General features: G+C 42.1%; 2 protein-coding genes across 2 annotated transcripts in view; both read right to left on the bottom strand.

Annotated features, from left to right (window-relative positions):
• The window catches only part of LOC103364667 (rab GTPase-activating protein 1-like, isoform 10), a 5,852-nt gene extending 2,421 nt beyond the window's left edge, over positions 1-3,431 (bottom strand). The window contains exons 1-7 of the mRNA XM_008291860.1: positions 3,085-3,431; positions 2,063-2,143; positions 1,828-1,938; positions 1,036-1,140; positions 860-943; positions 650-721; positions 131-415 (exon numbers count right to left, since the gene is read on the bottom strand). Of these exons, the coding sequence (XP_008290082.1) occupies positions 131-415; positions 650-721; positions 860-943; positions 1,036-1,140; positions 1,828-1,938; positions 2,063-2,143; positions 3,085-3,195 (849 nt within the window). The 5' untranslated portion in view covers positions 3,196-3,431. The remainder of the gene's footprint in view (positions 1-130; positions 416-649; positions 722-859; positions 944-1,035; positions 1,141-1,827; positions 1,939-2,062; positions 2,144-3,084) is intronic.
• Positions 3,432-6,808: 3,377 nt separating this feature from the next.
• LOC103364678 (protein FAM163A-like) lies at positions 6,809-8,986 on the bottom strand. Its single transcript, XM_008291877.1, has 2 exons — positions 8,894-8,986; positions 6,809-7,186 (listed from the first exon to the last, which is right to left on the bottom strand). The coding sequence occupies exons 1-2, from the start codon at positions 8,984-8,986 to the stop codon at positions 6,809-6,811; spliced, it is 471 nt and encodes a 156-aa protein (XP_008290099.1).
• Between the last annotated feature and the right edge of the window lie 16,273 nt (positions 8,987-25,259).

Genomic DNA, 25,259 nt, shown 5'->3' with positions numbered 1-25,259 from the left:
TGCAAGTTTAAAGTTTGACTTTAATGGTCGGAGCTAGTCGTGGGTATGTTTGTGAAAAAGGATGATTAGATTCGGAGGTTTTACCAGGATTTGACTACTTAGATTCCTTAAGTGTGTAAGTGTGTCTTACCTGGATCTTGCACTTGGCTTCCACCATCTGGAGTTTGGTCTGAACCAACTCCTGCTCCAGCTCCCTGATCTGAGTCCTGAGGGACTCCTTTTCTCGGTCCTCAATCCTCTGCTCCTCCTCCTCCTCCTCCTCCTCCTTCCTAGGACCTGCATCGCTCTCCTCGCTGCCTTGTTTAGTCATCCCTCGGCCTTCTGTCTGCCCCGCTGCTGCAGAGCTCTGACCTGCATCGGACGACTCATCTGACTCGACAACGTGTTGACAGCAGGAGCAAGCCCTCATTACACTCTGCAAGGTGAGAAGAGGGAGAGTAACGAGCAGAAAACGAGACAGATGAAGCTTTTCTGCCCCAAACATGATGAACCACCGTCTACCTGCTGTTTTAGATGATCTCTAATGAGAAATGAAAGGAACTGAGGCATTAAGAATCATTGTATTCAACACGAAGCATGGCGGAGGTAAAAGCAAAGAGAAAGTAGGACAGATGACAGCAGAGCTGCACAGGGAGAGTGCTCCTCTCACCTTGAGCGAATCTAACTCCTCTCTGTGGGCGGCCTGCTGCTTCTCCAGACGGTTTGTCAGCTGAGAGCAGATCTGAGGGAAACAGCATCTGATTTTAACATCACTGAGCAAAACCTTCGCAGCAGCAATTCTTTATTAATGCAGCTACTTTGTCTATATCTGTCTTTAATATATTTATACAGCAAAAACAATGCCATCAATTCTCTGTACCTGCTTGTAGTCTGCAATGATACCAGACGACCTTTTGACCTCTTGCTCAGCCTTCTCCAGCTCTCTCCGAAACACTTCCTTCAGCTATAAACAGAGAAAAAATGTCATTCGTCTGTGCCTTACAGCTATAACGACTCTTAAACGCTATATAACCATCAGACATAAGAAAGTCTTACCATCACAGTTTCCTCCTCTTTCCCTTTCTTCTCCTCTTCTGTGGCCTGCAGTCGATGTCTGGTCTGCAGCAGATCTTTTGTTAGTTCATCCACTCTATCCTCCGCCTGAAAACAACACAACAATCAGCTCAGGACGCTATTTTAGTCGTTAGCATTTCGTTCAGCAGTCGATGTCATGCACATGGAGGAAAATATCCCACTTAACCGAATTCATGGCTGCAAGATAAAAGTTCTAATTTGCAAATTTAGATCAATCTTATAAGCTGTAAACTTTATTTTGAAAGATTCGGTTGACATAGTAACGTAGGCAATTGCATCAGCTTATAATTGTGTTTAATTGCAGCAACAAATTTTCTTTAATTGTATTATTAACTATAATGCACCACTTTAACATGGTTATAAATAAAGACAGAGATATTAGTTGCAACAACCTAATCTTCATGAATGATTAAAAATACGGTAATGCTATGAATCATTAAGTAAGTGGTGATTAACAGTACCTAAGATTCCAGTTCATTTCCCTAACTTGAATGTAATTTCATTCAAAGTTGTCTAAACTCAAAAAAGATGTTTGCACACTGTGTTCATTTAGACTTTATTTTTTAATACCTTCAACCAGAAGTTAAATCCACACTCTTACATATTTTAAACGAGATGACAAAGAACTACTGTAATGAAATGCAAATGAAATGCTGACTTGTAAAAGTTTTATTAGGGTCACAGTTTGGTCGTTCCCTGTGCAGCTTTCTCCGGGCTTCTTACCCTTTCGTGAAGGGCAGTAATTAATTGTACCTTGTCCAGAGCGTTCCTCAGGGCGACCTTGCTGCTGATCAGTCTGTGGGCCAAGTTGTCATTTTCCTGCTCCAGACGGTGGCTGGTCTGCTGAAGCCGCCGGTTTTCCTTCTGCAGACCGCATAAAAAAAACAATCCGTCAGGGTCTGTAAATGCAAACTGCAGCATTTTAAAAGCTAAAAAAAGTGGAAATCGTGTCAAAGGAGTCGCTGTTGGTTTTATGAGAGTTTCTGACCAGGTATTTGTCCAAAGGATCTTCTACGTCTTCCATTATCTGAAGCCGGCATTCCTTCAGTTTAGCTTTCTTTGTTGGTACCTGAGGGGAGACGGAGTCACGGCTAATTAAATACAGCAACGTTAAAAAGAAATCGTCACATTTGACTGAGCTGAAGCAAGCTATCTCCTTCAAACAGATATTGTGCCAGATGTAGGATAAGCGCGACAAATGGAGAACAGGCTTCAGAAAGAGATCCAGTTGGGGATAAAAAAAAAAAACTGAGATAAGATAGAGAGCACATGGGGAAATGATCATTTAGGATGCATGAAGGAATAATAGCAGAAGGAAGGGATTTTTTTTTTTTAAAAGCCTGAAATGTCAATTTTCCATATCTCAAATATCTAAAACGAACAATCAGAATTCATTTCCCCGTATCTGGAATCACACATCAGCTGTGCAGAGGAATGCTTTGTGTTGTGTTTGTGCCCGACACTTTCAAATCCCAATTTTTGTATCTGCATGTTTTGAAATTTATGCTGAACTCAAATTTTCTCGTGTTTAGTCTATTCAAGCAAATCCAAGGCAGCTGCTTAGAATAAAGTATTGGAATCATATAATCGTCTAAATAGCAAAATGTACTTGCAGAATAATGAGCCTGGTGAAGGCTACATGATAATCCTGCAGATCAAATCAATGGATCGTCAATATGCATTTATGTCAGCAGCATTTTGTGGCAAGTTAAGGTGATGCCTTTTTGAACTTTTATGGTGTTGAGTAGCTTGAACGATAACAACAGATCATGTTTTATATTTTCTGCATGCAAAATCTTATTTCTATCTGTCAAAACAAACACGGATGAGTAAAAAAAATGCAATCAATGCATTCACTAGAAATGCAGTCGACTAAATAGTGTAAAATGAAAATTAGAGGAAGTGCAAACTGAGCTACATTCTACTGCTGATGGAGAAATGGTCCATCTGTCAGCTTTACATGTTGTGTGGAATCTCAGATAAGCTAACCCATGCAAAAGTGGATCTTACTGTGTTTTTAGGTTCCGTTTCAGAAACCAGACAGGCGAGGATCTCCTCCTCGCTCATCTGGTCAAAAGCATTGGCGTCATAGGCCATCGCCATGGACATCTCCTCCATCATTGTTGCCCAGATTTATATGCAGCCGCTTCCAGTCGCAGAATCTAAAGCCTCCGACTCCAAAAATCCAGCCGGAGTGTTGAGCACACCGTCGGGCCTGGACGACAACAAAGCCTCTCGAGTGACTCAGAGATGCAGAATGATCCAGAAAGATGCCCTTATTTTTACCTCGCAGCGACGACGACGACGAGAGGTCAGTCTGGCATGTGAGCGTTAAAAAGGAAACAACAGGCTGAAGTCCAAGTCCTCCCCGTACGAGGAAACTGTTTGGAGTCCAAAGGTGAAAGATTGTCCAACAGGTGAGCGTGTTGATATAAACACACCTCGTACGCAAGAAGCACTTTTGGTGTCAGGTGAGTGTGTTTTGCAGGTAAATGGGCAGTAACAGGTTCAGCAGGGTTTCAATGAGACCTGAGAGAGTGTGTGTGTGAAAGAAAGACAGCCCTAAACACACCCACAACACCTTTCTTATCATCTCACCTGTCGACTTTTAAACACACAGACAACACCCGATAATGAGCTTTGAAAGAAACCATCAGCGTGACTCGGATTGATTCAGCGACAACAAGCTTCTGTTATTCGTATTCTTACTCTCGCCTAGTTGATGCCGTGTGAAGAAGCCAGACAGCCAACTAAACACTGCTTGTGCATGTGAGGAGTACACGATGTGGCATTTGTGATATTTCAACCCCGGGCTGTTGGTGTAACACAGATCTGTCGTTCTATTATTGTCATGGGCAGAGCAGCCTGACGGGGAAGCAAACGAGTCCAGCAGGTAAAGTGATAAATACCAGAATGCAGAATAACAAAGAGGATTCAGCTCCTCCGCCCGTTCACGACACCCACGTCGTCTCTCCCTCCCCGCCGTCATTTTCCTGTGACGGTGCAGTTTCTCCCCAGTTTCTCACTTTCTGTCCTCAGAAATGTGAAAGAAAACTCAAGTTTTACTTCCCGTTTTGAAGCTTCGCCGTGTGGCTGTTTTCCACTTCTGTCTTTAATTTTACTCCACCTCTTATTCCACTCCCTCTGTGGTTTTTTTTTTTTTTTCTCAACACTTCCCGCTATAATGTATGTCTGTGCTTTTTTTTTCTTTTCTTTAACCAGAAACTGCGATTTCAACATCCTGTGTATCTGCTTGTCTGAGTGACTGGAAGAAAAGACAAACCACATTTAAAAAAAAAAAAAAAAAGTCCAGACAGATATATAAACATTTATTCCTCCTCAAAAAAAAGGAACATTTTGTGAAACATGGTGGATTTTTTTTTTCTTACTGTATCAGGGGTATACCAAAACTATTCATACAGTAATATCTGAAAAATACCATTTTGAACACTCCGCTTGGGGAAACCTAAAAATAAAAACAGTTCAGTTCTGATACAGCGGTGCTCCTTTATGCGGTGCAACAAACTAAGCTTCCTTCACCAGACTGAAGGGGGATGATATTTGTAGCAGTGAACACAGAGTGGACATCAGATAAATAAATAATAAATAAAAAAAGCAGTTTTACACGTATAAGATAGCACTTCTGAACAACGAGAGGATGTGAGGTGACGAAAGTGAGGAAATATAATGAGGCTCACAGCTCAGTGGAAGCATAATGATCTGATAATATAGTGAATAAATATCTTCTATACATTTTTAAAATAAAAGTCTTTGATCGGTAATACTCAATATATTTTTTTCCACATTTTTTTCCCCTCCTCCACTTTTACCACAACTTATGAGTAATCTTAAAGTGAAATTTCCACGTCCATGTGTACATTCCCAGTCTCTTCTCGGTGTGTTCCTGTGTTGCATCATCACACAGCAAAGATGGAAGAAAAAAACAAAACAAATCGAAGTCACTAAAATACACCTAAACCCTGACATCCTTCACAAAAAACTACTTTAAAAATATATAGATTCAGGCATGTACTGTGTAACGACACTGCATCTTATTACTACACCGGAGCAGAGACGATGGCTTATTGATACAAAACTCAAGCTTCCAGATCAGGAAAATCCTCGTGTTTCTTTTTTTCTGCTTCTTCAAAAATCTGCTTCCTTTTTTTCTTCAAACTGTAAACATGACAAAGTTAAATACATCAACTCATGTGGAAGACACCGCAGAGCAAACGTCGGCTTTCGTTAACCAGAGGTGACGACATTTTCCAGCAGACTCCAACTAGACTCCTTCAAAATGAAAAAGAGTGCAGTTCTTGATGTCTTTTCCTCTGGACTGAGCTCAGTTTGTAATTTCTTGGCATAAAACTCCTCCAAAAAAGAAAAAGCTGTTAGCCCTCATGTACTGTAAGCTGAAGGGGGGACGGAGGGATTTACATTTCAGTTAACACCAGAAAGCAGAGGGAAGGGCAGAACACAGCAGGAAAGAGAAACTAAAGGAATTGTGATTTGGGGGGTTGGTCCTTTTAAAAATGTTAACACCAGATATGTACAAAGTGTGAAGATGCAGCCGACACCCAACGCCTCGATGATGTCTCGCTGCGATCAGATTTAACCTCCGAGTTCACATTGGATTTTACAAAACGTTGATCGATACCAAAAGTTTCCCTGGCTTTACGGTAAAGAGGAAGGGATTTCCGTGGCTACTCGTAATCTTATCTAAAGTGGCTTACAAATGCATCAAGTATCCAGCTGTGTTTTCGGATCTATGCTTTCCAAAAACCACTAATCAATGATCACGACGTTATTTTTGCTCCCAAGGGAAATTCATTTTTTATACAGGCGTCTATAGGCAGCAGTTTTTAAGTACCCTACACGTCTAATTTAGTACAACTGAGGTCCTGTAAGTCACGTTGAAGTGTTGTGTTCTAACGTTTTAATTTTTTTGTGAACATCAGGAGGTGGAATTACGGCGGGAATGGCATTTACAGATCATTTTCTACTACTTTCAGGGAAACAGAAAGTAATAAATTACACTTATGAGCAATTGATTGAGGAAATTCCTTTTTTTTTTTTCTTCTTCTTCTTTCATTTTTAAATTACATAACAACATGCACAAAACGTACCAGGAAATGATTTAGAAATTACCATTAATGTAATTATTTGAAAAACTATTTATACTGTTGGGTTGTGGTGCACATCAATGGCTTAAAATAAGAAAAAATATTCATTTTGTATGTTATAAAAGTTGTTTTTTTCTAATCAGGAAACATGGATTACGGGGATTCCTACCACCTATACACAAGAACTGCTTTTCAGTGTGACCCTATTGTGTTCACACTACAGATGTCTCGAATGGCCGCAATTTATCCAGATGTGCTGAAACTTGGACTGCACATGTGAAGCAGTTAGAAAAACAAAAGCCAAAAAACATTAGCACCCCCTGTGATGGGACCCTGTGTGACAGATATTGAGGTTGCGCTGGAGTTACGCAGCATTTCCCTGCTGATCCAAAGCTGTTCAGCTCCCAGAGGGCATGGAGTCGTCGCCCACACAGGGGCTCCATCGGTGGGCTCAGTTTATGGGTCACCTCTCCCTGGATGAAGAAGTCTGGGTACATCTGTGACTGAAGTGAGCGTGTGCAGTAAATGTGTGTCGTTGTGCTGTATCTCAATACCTGAATTTAGTCCCGAGGCCAAAGGGGAATGTGCTGGACGGTGTTGGTGTGTGTGGGTCAGACCTGGGTGCTGTAGGGGCGCGGCGGGGGAGGAAACATGTCCGTGGGGTTGTAGTAGCTCAGAGGGGAGGAGCCCTGCGGGGTGACGGACAGGGGAAGGGAGACGGACGGGTTCTCGTAGTAGGTGTGGAAGCCCAGCCGCTCCCCTCCGTTGCGCATGTCGTCGGTGAGTCCGGAGCGGACGGGGTACGGCGAGCAGGTGGGGCAGTGGTTGTGGTGGGAACCCGTGTCCAGCTGATCCAGGGAGACGGGGGTGATGGCGGCGCCGTCCATGGCCAGGGCGTTGCAGGCGTTGCAGGGGAAGTGGGAGAGAGGGTCCGCTTCCACCACGGAGCCCACGTCCACCTCAGAGTCATTTTTCTTACAGCAGTAATACTGCAGGAGGTTGACAAGGGAAACACCAGAGGAGAGGAGAGAGAGAGCATTAGAGCTAAAATGGTTTGGGTAATTACTGTCTTGTAAAGCATACAGTACTGTGAACCTCGAGGATATTGAAGGAGTGGTTTGACACGGTGGGAATTGAGCTTATTTGTTTTGTTGCCAAGAGCTAGATGAGAAGATCGATACCATTCTCACGCCTGTGTGTTAAAGAGACAGTCGGCATTAGGATGTGGAGGGTGGAAAAGCATCTGTGCATTGGGATGGAGGGCATGTCTGCTGAATCACTGATCACTTCCAACTCTGCTGTGCCGCTTGCTACTTTCACAGTTTAACAGTGATGTACACAGCGTGGAAAAAACAAACATATTCTCACCACTAGCTGGCCTGACAATCCAGATCAATAGATACGCTAAAGTTACACTTTAATGTAGCTGGAGCCAGAAAGAGATTAGCCTTAAAAACATAGACATATTAGTCAGCCAGTATTATCAGCCGATATTGGCTTATCTCACACATATTGTTGTCCACTATGTGCCAATATGAAAACTTCTTCCCACAAAATAAGTCACCTTGGGTTAATTTAAAATCGGTGTCATGACAGTTTTTCCAGCACACAAAGCGCCGACTCCATTGTTTATAATATTCTGTCTGCAGCGCATGTAACACAGCAAATGGTGGTGCGGAGTCACGTGGTGTCTTCATGTTTGGTTGTTCAATTTGTGAAATACACTCCTGGAAAGTTAATAAACACTGGTGTCATCAGCATAATGCTATAAAATATGTACTGTGTAGATTTTTTTCTCTCGAAAATTGCGTCAACCTTTAAAATCCAGAGCGGGTCCAGCTCTGAACAACAAGACTCCGTGTAAAGTTAAGGACTAAACGGCTCACTAATTAACATTTTAATTTAGTTTGTTTAGTCGGTACAGAACAGTCGTGTAAAAATAAAGTCATGGTTGCCAGGAAACCAATGCAAAGGATTACTGGGTGATCAAATCAAACGCTCCCTCTAAAACCACAAATTGTTTAAGTGTTTTGTTTTTGTGTGTAAGATTTAAAATGGGATAAAATATGCTAATTGGAGAGTTATTGCTTTAAGGCAGAACTCGGGAGAGAGACAGGTTTCTCTGCTTAATATTAAACTAGTCTAATCCCTTCCTAGCTCCAACTGGCACTAGGAGGATGGCCAAGCAAGTATTTTAATAAGCTGGAACAATGAGACAATAAAACACTGAACAAAATGAAAAAGCCTCTCTGCTTGTACTGTCTAATTAAAGCAGATAGCACAGACGATGTATGTGTTAAAGGTAAAGCACTGCAGTTAAAATTAAAACATTATATAAAACCTGAAAAAAACTAAAGTTCAATTTGAGAGCAAAATTAACAAAACATCCAAAAAACAATCATTTAAAAGTGAACATGCAAATTAGTTTGGTTTTAATAATCTTATTTTCATTTCACTTAGGTGTAAGTGTTGAAATGACGGCAAATTGTGGATGCAGTTGTTTCCAGTGAGAACATATTTAAGAGAGATTATTTCTATCCTTCACGCATTTTGCAAAAAAAATAAAAAAAGATTTGCCAAAGTTCCAATGATTCTTCTAAACTCATTATATTCACACATCAGTTATTGCTTTTGTGTGTCATCTAGAAATGCTTCTAAACCTCCCTCCTTTGAACAACATGCACACATGAATGTACCTGGAGTCTACAGTAACAGAGAACTGCTACGATGCACAGCAGTATCACTCCGGCGAGAATTCCTCCGGATATAACAATAGTTCCCGCTGACATTCGACCAGCTCTCCATCAAACCCTTCAGAGGAGACAATAGAGAGGGAGGGAGACAAAAGAGACAATGGGGAACAGAGAGAGAAGTGGATTTCAGAACAGCTGAAATTTGCTGTAGAATATTTAGTGTACTTACGTCCAAAAAAGGTTTCTATAATGCCTGAAAAGAAAAAGCGGCGTGGGCTGAGTTAGTATGTTCATGTACCATCATGATGTAACGGCGACTGATGAAACACGCTGTAATTGGATGGTTATGGTGCAGCTGTGATCAGGCAGATGGGTTGTGTCAGGCCTCGCAGAGGGGTGATAGCGTCTCAGTGAGGTGTCAAACTACCACGAACCTACAGAGCAGCTCTAAAGCTCCTCCGTGAGTCAGTGAGACTCTACGGGAGACACGGACACCGTTCGTCCTAAACATATGGCCTCATTTACTTTTTGGATGATGTGGAGGAGACGCTTCAAATTGTCCTGAAGGTGTTTGGCTGGGTTGAGACCTGATGACTGGCCATAGCTACACAGTTCTTCTACTCATCACTCTGTCAGTGCACTGGATGGAAGCATTTGCACCTTTCTGAGAGCAGGAGGAGAAGATTTGTGCGACTTGTTGCTTCCAAGAAGCCGACATCTGATTTGGAGATATCAGGAAGTTCTAAATGGTGCAATGTCTCCTACTGGGTAAAAGCAATTAGAGAAATTTCAACCACCTTAATAACATGGATAATATGAACATTTTCCACTGAAGAAACTATAAAATGATCATGTAAATGTTCTATATTTTGTACCAAAATGCTTCATTTATAATGAGACTAGTGTATGTTGTGACACTTTTATCTTCATCAGACAAACTGCAGCTCCTACGATTTAAATATTGCACTGCCATTTTTTTGTATTTCAATAATTGTTCAGCTCTACTTGACAGACTAGGCAAAATGGCCGGAAAGCTGCTATAGCTGGCATCCATCCATCCATCCATTATCTGTACACCGCTTAATCCTCACTAGGGTCATGGGGGGCTGGAGCCTATCCCAGCTGACTCAGGGTGAAGACAGGGGACACCCTGGACAGGTAACCAGTCTATCACAGGGCTACACTTAGAGACAGACAACCAAGCACACTCACATTCACACCTATGGACAATTTAGAATCACCAATTAACCTCAACATGTTTCTGGACTGTGGGAGGAAGCCGGAGAACCCAGAGAGAACCCACGCTGCACGGGGAGAACATGGAGACTCCACGCAGAAAGTCCCGGTGCCCCCACTGGGACGCGAACCGGCAACCTTCTTCTCAACTGCGCCACCCTGCAGCCCCTATAGCTGGCAGCTACAGTTAAATAAAATGCAATAATAACAATAATAAAAATCGATTTGGCTCATTTAAAAGCATCTATACACAGTAAATCTAAATCTGGTGCCATCAGCTAAACTGCTACAAAACGCAGCTAAAGGGGCTAATCTGGTGAACATATCTGGTGTAACTACAACACTGGTAGAGAGGGAGGATACTGCTGTATGTGAAAACTCCAAAGTCAGAATAATAGGAGGTTTCCTTGTTCCTCTCATTTTGAAACATAAATACTGACAGGCTTCTCGCCAGCATATTTCAGCAAAGCGTCACCAGAAAACTACACTGTGTCTTGGCCCGTTACGCTGTCTTTCAAGCTGCGTGATGGGAAAATTTGACATACTTTCCAGTAAAACGTGCAAATTTTCCGAAGAAACTCATTTCTGTACCGTCGTCTTCGCTGCTAACTAATAGCACATGGTTTGTTTTGACACAAACAACCACGTGCAGATTGTTTAGGAAAGAACGGAGGTCGTATGGAGGCTAGTTTCTTTCTCCAGACTCGTGCTACCATGTCAGTCGGTATCGGAGATTCTGTCATTGGAATAACCCCGAATACAATCGTGTGTTTCCGACGACCACATTTGGCAGGTAATGACACCGTTATGACGTATCCTGAGATCACGGGAATGTCCTACCCTGTTACACTGTCCAGAATTTCTGGTGAGAACTGTTGTGGAAATCAGCTTTAATGAAACTTAGTGAAACTTGCTTTGACATTCTTCATGCAGATGCAGTATTTTTCTATTACAGAACCGTGATTGAGCTTGGGGGGGGCAGAATTAGCCTAGCTTAGCATAAAATCTGGAAAGATGTGGACTGTGCTTCCCTGGCTTTGCTGTTTAAAGCTGAAGTACAGTGATGCTGTGCAGAAATTGGTCTTTTCTAAAACTCCTGCAAGATGGAACTCTACTAAAACCACAACGTGTACATTTTACATTTCTGTTTACATATACAATAAACAAGATGCATCCACTGCAGGTTCTCCTACATGCTTAGAAGGGAAGCAACGGGTTCATTCAGTTGTTTTTTTGTGTCTGCTTGAAACAGCCCATTCTGTGGTACATAATGGGGTCTGGCTACACTTCACTATCATTCTTCTATAAGGGGGGAAAAAAAAAACTCTCCGGCTTGTTTGCACGGCTCCAAACCAATCACAGTCGTCTTTGGCAGAACGAAGCGAAGGATGCGGCTTCGGTGTTTCCCTCAAAAGAGCTACGGGTGAAATTGTTGTGGTGGTGGAAGATTTGCATGCGGAGGAGGCCGGAACGGTCCTTAAAGTGGATAATCCTGAAAAGAATCCTTGAAGGCACCGCGAGGTCTGAACTCCAACAGAAAAGATGGACACTTACATTAAAAGACAGCAGGAGATGCAGAGATGGAAGAATGTGAGAAGGGAGGAAACCATGACAGGCCTGTGGAGTGTTACTATCGAATCCACCTCCGTCTGGAGCTCCTGCAGGGGGACAGAGAGGCTTTGGGCATGAGAAACATATCGCATAGTGGAGTTAATCATTCAATGCATTTGTAATTAAGGGGCTTTTTTTCAGCAGGTATTTATTACACCTAAAAGTTTGAAGTCGTCATATGTTACTAGAGCATATAGTAGGTGATGTGCTTCCTTCTTTAGTTTGTTTAACAGCCCAAAAACCTTTAAATATTCTGTTGACAACGATGGAACACAGAGAAAAGCATTAAATCCAACTGATTAACGCAAAAGTCAAATTAATCAACTAGTTGTTTTCGTATTAAATCACACCCGCTGTCCCGTATTACACCGAATCCCGTCTTGTAATACAATCCATGAATATACGTCGCACATAATTACGCTCGCTTCAGGACGCTTTAAGAGCAGCAGTTATGAGGTGAGCTGAATTCCAATAAGAGTGCTTTGGGTGGGAAACAAACACTCAGGATGCAGATGAATTAGCATGCCGAATGCAGCGGCACCTACCATGAACGCCGGCCATATGGGCAGGATGTTGTATGCATATGTGCAAGTACCGTTCCAGCATACTAAATCTGATATGTACGTGCGTCTCCTGTCGTTTTGATTCAAAAGAGCCTCTCAAAGCTGCTGCCTGGATAGTACTCGTTAGGAAGACACACACAATCGGAAAAATACACACAATTTAAAACCGTCCTGAGTTGGGGGGGAAAAAAAATAAAAGTCAAGAGAATATGTAGTGTTGAGTGGTGGCTCTTCTAAATGTTTTCAGCCTTGTCTCCACTTTGCAGGAAAATAATCTCAAACAAACAGCTCTGATTGGCACAGAGTCGCATATAGAGCAAATATGGTGCAAATGAAAAGAAATCAACACATCCACACACATAATTATCTCCAATGCACACAGCGAACGCACCATCGAGCCACAAATAGACCTTCTTACAAACACGTCTCTTTCTGACGGAGGAGCGCTGTAGAATACGTGTGTGGATGCCTCGGCTTCTTTTTTAGTGGCAGTCACTTCAAAATGCCAAATAAACAACCCAAAACACCTAAATTAATGCACTCAGAGAGAATGACCTATTACACGAGCATGCAAAATGCATGAATTTGACATTAATTTAGACTAAATTCAAATGGGCTGAGTTGAGGCAGAGTTATTCATTTTTAAGCACCGCCATTATAGTAATTACAACACCAGACGATTATGTTTATCTACTGTTCAAGTTGATTAAAACATCCGGATATTTCTCAGCAGAGGAACAACATTTAATCATGCCAATTAAACTGATTAAAAAAAAAATAAAAAAAATCCAGTTTCTTTCTCATTACTGACATTTTAATGTAATTTTCTGAAAGCCATGAGACTCTCAAAGCAGCAATTTGTCGTGAATTTGAGTCTTATTGCCAAATGAAATGGTTTAAATGTTCTGGCATTTGATGTGTTGACACAACTGGGAGGCAGAAGGTTCAAACAAATGCAAGTTAAGGGTTGGGAGGTTTATTCTGCTGCCTGGTCTGCAGCAATTCCTGTGTCTCTTTGGCTTTTTAACTGGAAAAATGCAAGGTCAAAGGGGAAAGGAGCACAAATCTGATCATGTAACAGTGAACGAACTTGACTATTTCAAAGCGGCACCACAATCGCAGAAAGAAATGCATCTCTGCTAATGTGTATGTCGAAATGAGCATGCCAGCCTCCCTCTCAGACAGCTCTGCTCGCTGCAGTTCCTTCCATTGCGTCATCACACTAAATTATATACACCACGGGCCACGATAATGTCGTTAAAAGCAATGTGAAGTCTCTCTCGCTCCCCGTATCTCCATCTCTTCCCTCTCCGGCTCACTATCTCATGTCTCCCCACTCCTGCTTATGCTCTTTCTTTACTCTCTTCATTCACTCTTTCAACCGCATCCCTCATTCTCCAACACCCTGTACTGTACACCAGTGGCACATCTATGCAAAAATAATGGCTCTCTCTGATGTGTATCAACCGTGACAAAGAAATGGAATCTTTCAAGAAACAAAAATAAACGATTTTGACTAACATGCAGCCAAATTATGCAAGAAAGGGAGCGTTGAGGTAACGGCTCAGATTAGAGATTTTCCAACAGACTGGAGAGACAAAGACGCCAAGCGACAGAGGCTGGAAGATTCAACTCTGCCGCTGTCAGAGTATCTTATCCAGCGCGGCTCATGTATGACTCCCAGTGGGTTCAAAGCTGTCTGATTCAGCCAAGAAACACGCAAACACAAATCTGAGCGCGCACACGCAGCAGCACACGTAAAAACCCAGAGAGTTAACTGTGGGGCTGAAAGAAGTTAGAGGATCTGCTAAAAAATCCCGTCAGTTGCTGAGTTGGACAAGTGAAAGGGATGAAGTGGGATGAGACGATCCCAGAGGAGCCAACGGGCATCTGATTTCCACAACAACAGAACCTCCTCCTAAGTCATTAATCGCACCGAGTCCCAGGTGACCCGCAGACTCTAGTCGTACATCGTGTATCTGTCAAGTGAGCTTCAATCGCAGTAAGTAAAGGATCTGCTCAGTCACTGTACAAGAGAAGTGCTGAGGAAAATGTGTATCCCTGAGATTTGGAGGGATTTTGAGGTTTGCCAAAAGACGATGTGATGTGAGAGAGAGTGAGAGAGAGGCCCTCGGCTGTCAGCAGCACCATTACTCCCAACTGAGGACAATACTTCAATTTAGGGTGCAACTAATAGTTTTTTCATTGTTGAATAATCAGTCAATTATTCTCCCAATTAACAAAATTCCTAAAATCTAATAAAATGAGATATGTGATGCTGCCGAATGTCTCGCTTTGTCAGACCAACAGTCCAAAAGCCAAAGAAATCTCATTTACTATCATAAAAAAATAAAGAAATGCTCAAAAAAAAATCCACGTCTGAGAAGCTGGAACCAGAAAACACTGCAATTTCAACATGATGTTTAAATGGAGTTGTATAGTGACGGGAGATGAGTTGACTTCAAGCAAAATGTTCTATTTCCAGCTTCTCAAATGTGAGGTTGTTTTCTGTGTATGTTAGTCCATGAAATGTATCTGCAGGGCTCCAGACTCACTCCTTCACTGGTAACGCCGGTGCAACTAACTTTCTTATTTGGTCGCACCTCCCACCTTGTCACAAGCAAAACTCATCGCTTGCTGAACATCTGCTTATCCATAGATGCTACAATTTACAGATGTTCCCTAAATGGCCCACATTGCAGGCTGCGGTGTGCTCAGAGAGGTTTGTGACCGAAAAATACTTTGACAAGAGTTCAAATGGGGCGTTAATGTCAGATTTGTCCGAGATGAAACCGAGTGATGTTTTTGTACAATGTGGAGAGCACCTACATGCACTGTTCTGCTCATAGAGGAATGCAGGTGAGCTCCACATTTCATGAGAAGACGCATTTTTAAGTGTAAATCCCACAGTCCACCCAAGTTCTAAAAGTGCTGCTTTCCACCACTGTGGTTAAGACAGTGACTGATTACAGTGACACCAAAACAGCTCAATGATCATCATGCACTCTACTTGAAATTTCAACAAGCTCAAAAATTAGTCACAAAAATCTGGAGCCCTGATTCGGGTTTCAGCCGACTAACTGGACAATAATAAACAATCTGAAGGGAAAACCTTCAGCCCCAGGAGTTCATCCAGAGCATTTTTCGCTGTTTGTTTCTTTACTTTTTTGTAGACAATCTCAAAGACTATCAATGAATGATTTGATTATTAATTATTATTATAACCTCGAGGGGGCGTGTCAGTAATAAACATCAAATAACGGCACAAAAATCTGTTTTCCAGGTAAGTCAAAGCAAAAGTTTACGATAAAACAGTCGGAAGCTCGAATTTGTTCACTTCTAGAGCCTGGGTCATGTTACAGGAGATGAATTCAACTGTTTTTTTTTCTTGGTCTTAAGTCCTAATTGAAACAACCAACTTCATAAAGTTTCCAATCTCTGACTGTCTTCTTCTTCTGAGGAATGTCAGCTGAAGCTCTTTTATAATCAGCACCATCCATTATCTACACACCGCTTAATCCTCACTAGGGTGGCAGAGGGCTGGAGTCTATCCCAGCTGACTCAGGGCGACGGTAGGGAACACCTTGGACAGGTTGTCAGTCTATCACAGGGCTACACTTAGAGACAAACAACCAAGCATGTTTGTGGATTGTGGGAGGAAGAGAACCCACGCTGCACGGGGAGAACATGCAGAAAGATCCCAGGCGTCCTAAGCGAGATGCGAACCGGGGATCTTCTCGCTGTGAGGCAACGGTGCTAACCACCGAGCCACCGTGCAGCCCCGTATTATTCACATACTCAGAACCATTCTCCTGATTTTATATATTTATCTTCTATCGTAACATAAAAGTACAGTAGCTGTCTACGTTGAGGAACATACAGGACATTGTATTGTATTGTCAGACAGCATTATTCTTAAAATGTACCATAACTTAAACCTTGTTATCCTGCCATAGCACACACATAACATGCTTGTTCTCTTGTTCTTCTTCTCCTCTCTCTCTCTCTCACACACACACACCAAACACACACCAATTGTGCAGTTAATTGTTGAAATGATTAAACTTTTGTTCAGGCTACCACAAAATCCTCTTATTTCAACCTCCATGGCATTCCAAATGTTAAGAGAGGTGGAGAGGTTTCACACTCCACTTGCAGAACTATATTTAGCAGTTTTGTCATCTCTTGACAGGGTGAAAAGCAGGAGATGAGAGGCAGAAGAGAGAGGTGTCATATTTTAATTCGTTTTTCTCTGTGGGAAATGAAACGATCCTAGCAGTCAGCTAAATGCAAATGCGCAAAAACACACGGGCGCGTGCACACTCGGCACGCACACACACACCGAACACACACCGATCGAACAGTGAAGAGGTGCAAACACTGCTTCCCCCAGAAGTTTCATGTGGGACGACATGATGATGGCTTGGGTTTTGAAATTAGGTGCGTCTTCTCCCATGTGATGCCTGGGTGAACCGTGCAAATTAGAGAAGCTTTGAAATTAAAATTTAATTGGAAAACCCAAAGCTGCAAGGTAAAGGAATAGTTTGACATTTTGGGAAATGTGCTTATCTGAGAGATGAGAACTGATACCAAATCCGTTTATTAATAACGAAGCCACCACCAGCATTAGCTTAGCTTTGCGCGAAGACTGCAAATGAGGAACAACATGTCTCCGCTCTATCTGAAGACAACAACATCTACCTACCAGCCACCTCCTCTATCACTGTCCAGTTTGAACCTTTTAGCTTGTTTGATTAACCCGTAAAAACCTGAAGGTCAAAAACAACAAGTTGCGGTTTCACAGGGAGTCAACTTTTTCTTGGCTAGCAGCAGGGACTTTATGGAGAAATATCTTCATCGTGAGGTTTACTGGCAATCATTAGTGACTCCAGAAAGTGACTGAGCCTCGTAAAGTAAGAGTACGTCATGAAAACCAGCTGTAAACCAAAAGATAGATCCAAGAATTGCATTGAGGCCAGCTATCTGTTTACCATAGTTTCCAAGCTTTAAACTAAACATCTCTTGACATTATGTCCAAAACTCCCTTGTATTGTCCAAACAGCAGCCCCAAAACAAAAAATACTGACATAATAAGGATGTGAAAACAGCAAATCAGCAAAGGCTTGGCTCTGTATCATAACATATGCATTGAAAAATGAATCAACTTTTTTCTCGTCAATAGACTTGTATTGTTGCCAAACTGAATAAAAAGATGGACATAGCAACTGTGAAGCCTCCACATTGGTTTTTGGCCATTTTGGCTTCTTGAAATGGAACGTGGTAAGTAAGAAGCGGATCTGACTGAAACCTGAAGACACTACGGTAGCAGCTTCTCAGTCACAAGGTAGCCACACTCTAAAACATACAACACTTTTACTCTAAATGGGATCATGATTTATAAAATGAACGCCATGTTGTATTGAACCAGACTTGGAACTAACCATCAAGACCATAAACCCATCAGGGAAATATTCACTTAGGTAAAAAACACAGTAAGAAGTATGATACTTTCCGCTTAGACTTCTATAAACTGTTTTCGTTTTCACATCCAGTGAAGTTGCCCCCTGCTGGCTGCTAGAAATAACGCAGGTTTAGGACACTTTTCAGGCCTAGAGGGGCTACAACCATCTTTTACACACAGTTAGTGCTTGCAGCTCATTTGAATTCCTACAATATTCTCCTCTGCTTAAATACTTTTAATGTACTTTAGCTCCCTTGATAATATATTGCAGATAAAAAGAATAAAACCAGGTGAGCGAGGAGCTATGCTACATGTCCAAAACATCATTTTGAAAGCTTAAAATAATCGCTCCTCATTTTTAGCTCTCCTTTAGAAGAGAGAGAGAGAGAAAAAAGAAGTTATTATGTGGATTAATTCTTTCAAAGAGAAAGACACACGGAGATGATTTAACAACCAGAGGCAGATGGGAAACTGAGCTCATACAGGGAGAGCAGCGGAGGGTGCCGGTACCTGAGTGGTTGAGTGGCTCCCTTAAATCCATTCTTAAATAATGACATGAATATTTTGTTGAGGTGGCCTCCAACTTTGCGCTGGAAATCACAGCGAGTCCCTGCAATTTTAAAGCCCCAGGGCTTCAATTATTCAAGTATCATTCCTTTAACAATATTTTTCCATCACAGGGCAATTTAGCCAGATAGTAAAATCGGGACTTTTCTGCCTTGTCCGCCTCTGAAAAGCACTCATCTCGGCGTGTGAGGAGAGGAACACATCCACATCTAGGACAGAGACACCCACTAGCAGAGCCGAGCAGAAGGGAACAAAGGCAGCGAGGAGGTGGAGGGGGAAGATTTCATTTTCAAATACTCTAAACGGAATTCAGTCATCCGTTTTTTCCATATGACTGACAATGCGTACACTCAATCTGGGCTCTTTTTTTTTCCCGTTTGGTGTGGTTACCACGTGTCCCAATTACCTGAGTGTAATTTAGTTTGGATCACTTGCGGTTGAATACGTGAGAACTGGATTGAGAAGGAGTTGAAGTTTGTGTAGCCAAAAATAGGGAAATCCAATTGAGTTTAGAAGATCCCAGCTGAAGATACAAGAGCCGAAAACACTTTCCCTTTACACAGTTTGCTCAGAGCAAGATCCCTGTGGTGCAGAACAGAGATCAGACATGGAAGAAGAAAAAAAAACCTTGTGGCTAAAGCTGCCTCTCTTTTTATCTGCAACAAAGAGTGTACATGTGAAAGAGATATGGATTCCTAAAGATGCACAAACCATACCTGTAGAAGTCACCATCTGGGGGATAGCATCCTCCACTGTGCTGCAAAACCCCTCCTAGGAAAGGAGAAGAAGAAAAAAAAGAACAAGAAAAAAAGACATCAGTTACAAGCAGGATTTGAAGAGAAGCCTGGGGCCCCAGCAGTGATGTGGTCAGCACTGCAGCTACAGTAAATGAGCCTGTTTGTCTCAAGGTGGGAGCAGAAAGTCAGCCGGATGGATCTGTCTCCATTCACATCAGAAATTCATTCATTTATCAGTTCCATGACCCTCATCCCTCCTGTTTCTAGTCATGCATTTAGTCTGTCAGTGCTCCTAATGTCTAAGTGGTCAAGATAAAAATGCATTTTTAGGATCAAAAAAGTCTGCAAATGAAATCTTGCATATAATTCATCTTCTTTTTTACTGCAAATCAAACAGCTCACTGATAGATTAAAAGAGCAGGATGGAGGTTGTACTCACCTTACTGATCCACATCTGATGCCAAAACTACTGCACATTGCTTCTATTCGTACAAACAGCCCATATTTGAACTGATTTGACGGCTAGAGGTCAATTTAGCTGCTGTTATATCACTGATTAGCTCCATTTTACCCAATTAAGCTGATAAATTGATGCGCAGAGCCGGTGAGTGGCGCACGGCTCATGGTTCATCCTCGATGTCTTACCTTGAGAAGATCTCTGCAACCTGTTTGACAGTCTTTTTTTTCTCTCCTCTTCTTCTTCTTTTTTTTGTTAGAACTGCGGTCGGTGCAGCTCCAGCAATACACAATAAAGTCCGGTGATTTCCTCTCCAGCACCGGTCATTAAAGGCGCCCGGAGCTCCCACCCCCCCCTCGCTCTGCTCGCTCTACAGCCGGAACCGTCGCGTCATTCTCCGCCGTCGGTTATCCCCTCTGTCCCCCCGGTTCACTCGCAGCCAGGTGCCAGCAGTGAGGGCCTGCGGGGAATCTCATGGCATCCTCCTCCTCCTCTTCCTCCTCCTCCTACTACTCCTCCTCTGCGCAGCGCTGGATGAGACGAGGCGGCGGCCGTCCGGAGGCTGAGTGTCATCGCTCGGCATGGATGCGTCCTCGGCGAGGGGGGCCGGTTTGGCACCCGCCGCCGACGCCTCCGCCGCCGCCGCCACCAGGTCCCGGTGGGGCGGGGGTGGGGAGAAACAGCAACAAAAGGGGGGAGCGACAGTGTCAGCGGTGTGATATCACTTTACCGGGAGGATGGAGAGAAGGGGGTGATGCTGTGGGGAGAAGAGGGTCGACATGGTGCTGAGATGAACGCGTAAAAGTGGTTTGAGCGTCTTTGTGGAGGAGTAACAGTCATTTATAAAAAGAGAGGGGAAAAAAACCGACATCCAAAGCCTTGATCTTGGTCTAAAGTTTTAAAAAAAAAAAGGATGTATTCCCACTTTTGCCAGTAAGTTTCAAAAGGACTAGAGAGTGATGGAAACCTGTCATGACCTGCGCACCAAAGTACATGCACATTTTGAGGTATTTTGAAACCGCACTGGTGAGAGAAAAGAAAATCTCATGGTGAGTGTCTGAGTAGATTCTCAGTCCTCCAGGTCATCCAAGTAACTGGACTTCTCTTTTAGATTATTGAAGATGTTTTCACCTTTCTTCCAAGAGACTTCTTCTGTTCAGTTCTCAGGAGCCATAAAAGGTGAAATGTCTTCAAGAATTTGAAAAAGAAGTCCAGTATGGCTGAAAACTGATGTAAAGCAGCAGGAAATAAGTTACTAGAAATTATTAAAGCTGTTTCTTACACCATACAAACCCTTGTTGTGCTTGCGTGTGTGGTTTTGAGTGTTATATTTCTAAAGCCTATTATTGTTTAAGGCTATGAGTAAGTTAGGAGGTTTTACAACAAAACCTTTACCTGATAATCATCGGTGCTTCTGTAAAAATCAGCTGGACTTCTGTTTATGATTCTTGAATACGTACGAGAAGTTCGCTTGCTATATAATGAAGCTCTTCTCAAGTACAAGCACTGTGACATGTAGAACAGTAAAAGTAAAATTAGCTTCAAATTCAGACAAAAGAACATTTGGTTGTTTAACAATCTACAACTTTAACTCGTACTACAAAACCACCAGCCACAGTTTGATCTGTGCAGCTTCACTGCAGCATTTATGCAGAGTTCAGTTCTTTTACTTCCTCTGAACTTAATATTAAAGCAGTAAAGTACATGTTAGATACGACAATTTTGGTAGAAACAAAATGTTCTACTTCCAAATAGGCCGCAAAGACTTCAGTAGATGTATTGAAATAAAAACACACAAAAACATGAAAAAGGTTTGTATGATGTAAGAAATAGCTCCTGATGGCTTATGTCAGTTTTTAGCTGCACCAATCTGCTCCATTTGACCTCTAACCTTTTGGCTAAACAGCTGCAGTGCATTTACATTAAAACCTGCAGATTTGAATGTACTGGAAAGGCCTTTAATCAATAAATCATCAATATTTAAAAGTCACTAACTTTAGCTGTTAAAAATATGAAAATCCTGACAGCATAGGAAGCATCAAGTTATGACAATTTATAGATTTTTTTGTGTTTATTGATGATCTAGAAAAAAAAAAGAAGCTAATATAGGTGATTTGTAACCAATCTATATATTTATAAACACCTCAAGAGGCTCTGGTTTAAGGGTGCCCTGTGAGAATATCGACACCGAGATGACAATATTGAACACATCAGAGAGGATACGATGTGAGCTAAATGGTCTGCCGTCAGTGTGGGGTCGCTGACCTCAAGGAAAAGTCCATTAACACAGAAAAAAAGAGCAGCGAGTCTCGAGGGAGAACAGTCTGGGGGGTTGAATGCATCCCGCCGTCGCCCTTGGTGCTGTAGTTCACTGTGCAGAATGCAAAAGGCAATAATCTCTTTACCTCCGATACATGTGACTAGAGGATTATTCCATAAATCTTTGCTACACTATCTTCATCTCTGTAATTCCCTAAAGCAGCTGGAGCTAACCATGTCAGACCGCTCCTGCAAACAAGGTCCATCTTGACCATAATACCCGTATAATGAGGAGATTTAGCCCCGGCTACACTTGTTTAAGTATAATCTTGATCCAGAAAATGGCTCATCTTCTTTAGCATTTCTCTGCCTGCCTCCGTGCGTCTCCGTGGCTACGTTAAGCTAGCTTTGTGGCGGGGGGCTGATGAAGGCAGGCCAGTGGGGAGCTCTAAGATTACCGCTCAAATTGAATAAAGGAATCGACACATTACAGCAGCTTAGATGATACACCCCACTGCACTGATTAATTTAAAACCAGCACAATGTTATACATGGCACTCAGGAACACACAATGCACGAAAACAACACGCGTGAACCTCGCCAGCCCCACTTTTTTTTTTCTTTTTTAACACCATCTTCGCCTCCATTTACCTTCTCTGTGCTGCACACGTACACAGTAACATACAACCTCTCACCATGGCCTCTGCTTCATGACTTGAGTTCATTACAGCCTTGGCAGGGATCCTCAGATGAAATTAGAATGACAACAGGAATGACACAGAGTGTAGCATTAGAAAGTTTACACAGGGCGAGAGTGTGTATGTGTGTGTGTGTGTGTGTGTGTGCGCACACGCTGTACAAATCTAATCTAATCTTCTCTGATTCACGGGCAAGCTTGTCTGCATGCATTTGTGATACACTTCCTCTTTGCGTTTGTACTCCGTCTAAGGGATGGAGACAGAGAGCGAATGAGACAGAATGGCTTCTGACAGTGGAACACAGCATGAGAACAACTCTCCGGGACAAAGTCACAAAGCCTTTCTTAGCAGGACCACCAGTTACTGTCGACAGCGCCGGCTGAGCTCATTTACTAGCAATACTACTTGTGACACAGTTACATACCCCGAAGGCTGAATCATGACTTTCTGATCTAACGAAGGGCTGAGACGCGGCTGCTCACAGGCAGACAGCGGCGGGAAAAGCTAATGCTCGTTTTCCTCAAAAGCACAGAAGGCGGCGGCGGAGGATGTATAGAGGAACTGTTGCATATATTCTTTTACAAACTGCACAATTACCCACAGCTTTATGGTTTGTTTAGAAGAAAGTTCTTGGAGAGTTCATCCTCTATTTAAGTGGTATTCGTAGAGATGGTGAATGTATTTTTTGCCAGACTAAAGGCAAGACTCTGTGGGCAGCATCTACGACTTTGTTCCAGGCGGCTTTTTTAAATTAAATTTTATACAGATATTCATGTTCCCAAGAGCATGTATCCTCTAAGACAAAGACAGCAGCACCACGATCAGTCCAATTTGTTTCTTCAATACTGCAGAGCTACCATTTGCAGAATCATATTGGAAGATTTTGCAATTTCATCGATAAAGCTCCTTAAACCTGCTGTAAAGGCCCTATACAGTGCACCTCACTGTAGCATTAGCAGCTCCCATAGGATACGCAGCCAGAAGGGGCCCAACTTAGGGGAATGTGCAAGAAATCAGCTGTTTCAAAATGTGTGCATTAGCATTACTGTGAGTTGATATGTGATGCTACTTCTTTGTAGTTTGGGGTGCTCATAATAATATGAAACACCTCAGAACATTTTCATGGGTCGGCCTTTACCCATATTGTAACTCAGTCTTCATTTGGATCTCAGCTGCACACCTGTAAGATGTGTGCTTGTCTAACTGTTGCTCATTCCATCTCAAATCGTCACATTTTTAGAACAATTTCCACTCGACATCCCTGACATTTTCATAGCATAAAATATAGACGCTTTCAAAGATAGCTGTGAAATCTTAGCTTGATATCTTAGATACGGTGTTAAATATATATATATATATATATATATATTTTAACCTACTTTCAGGATATTTTTTCTCACATGGGAATTTGAGGCTGGGTTTGAATGACGGATAAAAGCCTGAAATGTTATTTCTCGTTATGTAACTGCTTCTGAATCTACAATATTCAACAAGTAGATCAAACAGTCTCTTGTTATGAGTAAGTTGAAATATAAGAAAAATTGTAGCTGTCATGAAAAGTCATATCTTTGAGCGCACGTTAACAAAAAACTGATGCAGAAATCAACTAGTGATACGTTCTGAACCAAATGTAGTTGCATAACATGATGATACAAAACAAAACGTGCAGAATACTTTTTAACATAAAATACTTGATCACAAATATGAAAATAAAGGTGTTTTTGTTAAACTGTCATAACTGATTGAGCAGGTATGACAAAACTCTGAGTAGACAGCTGATCCAAGTAGAACAGAGCTCTGAAATGTTTTTTTAAAAAATGAATTGCAGCGAGTATTTGATACAGCAGTCTAAAGTTTCACAGTTTAAGCAGTTTCAAGTAAATCAGAGATGGTTGAGCAGAAGGCACCTGATGATCTGAGATGTGTTTCTCCAGGAGTCACTGAGTAGACTTTGTTGTAAATGCAGAAAACACAATATCTGTAGATACAACATTATTAATCACCAATGTTTTCTACAGGAAGTCTCTTCACAAGAAATCTGAAACAACCTTTTCCAAATAAAGGAGGTGGTCAAAACCTCCCACTGGCAGCACGACATAAATTATGAAATCTTTTATTGCCGGCGGCAGAAGAAGCGTTGTGCTGCTGTCCAGTGATGTATGGTGACAAGGAGAGTATAGCCGCAGTAAATCTTGTTATGCTGCTGAAAAACACAAGCTGATTAATCTCTTAATAACCCTTTTGTATACAGTATCGCTACAGGAGAGAACAAATGTAATGGAAAAAGCACGTGGGTTAAAAAATAGGCCCAAAAGTAACTGGAATCAATATGTGAAGCTGAAGGCCGCCTCGCACCACATTTCAACGAGCGCTAACAATCAGCATTCATTCAAAGGCCAGAAAGTCCTTACAAGCGATTTCATAAACACCAAAATAAAGTCAAGCGGTTCCAATGGCCTCTGAGCGCGCCAGATTGAGACATCACTACACGGTTATGTGAAATCCTGGAGGGTTAGTAAGCCGAGTGTGAAAACAGCTTTCCAAGCAGCTCAACCTTAAGGATGTTTTTGGGCTGCAGCACACAGCTCAGGAGAGCAACAGCAGCAACGCCAGGAGGACTGGAGCCGTCCTGGAGCTAAACAGTGGCTGTTTTGTTTTTTGGTATTAGTTCATATTCACAATGTGCTTCTTCCATTCGGCCCATCGAAGTATCTCTGCTTTGGCTTTATGCAGGACGACTAGCCTTTGCTTAATATCCTGTATTCTCCACAGAGGAGATG

This window comes from Stegastes partitus, unplaced genomic scaffold, assembly GCF_000690725.1.
Source record: "Stegastes partitus isolate 25-593 unplaced genomic scaffold, Stegastes_partitus-1.0.2 Scaffold766, whole genome shotgun sequence".
In the NCBI taxonomy this organism is placed as follows: Eukaryota; Metazoa; Chordata; class Actinopteri; family Pomacentridae; genus Stegastes; species Stegastes partitus.
This window is presented reverse-complemented; position numbering and strand designations above follow the sequence as displayed.

Excerpts from the sequence above, each read along its gene's own strand:
- LOC103364678 (XM_008291877.1), bottom strand. The coding sequence starts at position 8,986 with ATGTCAGCGGGAACTATTGTTATATCCGGAGGAATTCTCGCCGGAGTG. Across the intron at positions 7,187-8,893 it reads TCTGTTACTGTAGACTCCAG|TATTACTGCTGTAAGAAAAA; the intron begins GTACATTCATGT and ends AACCTCCTGCAG.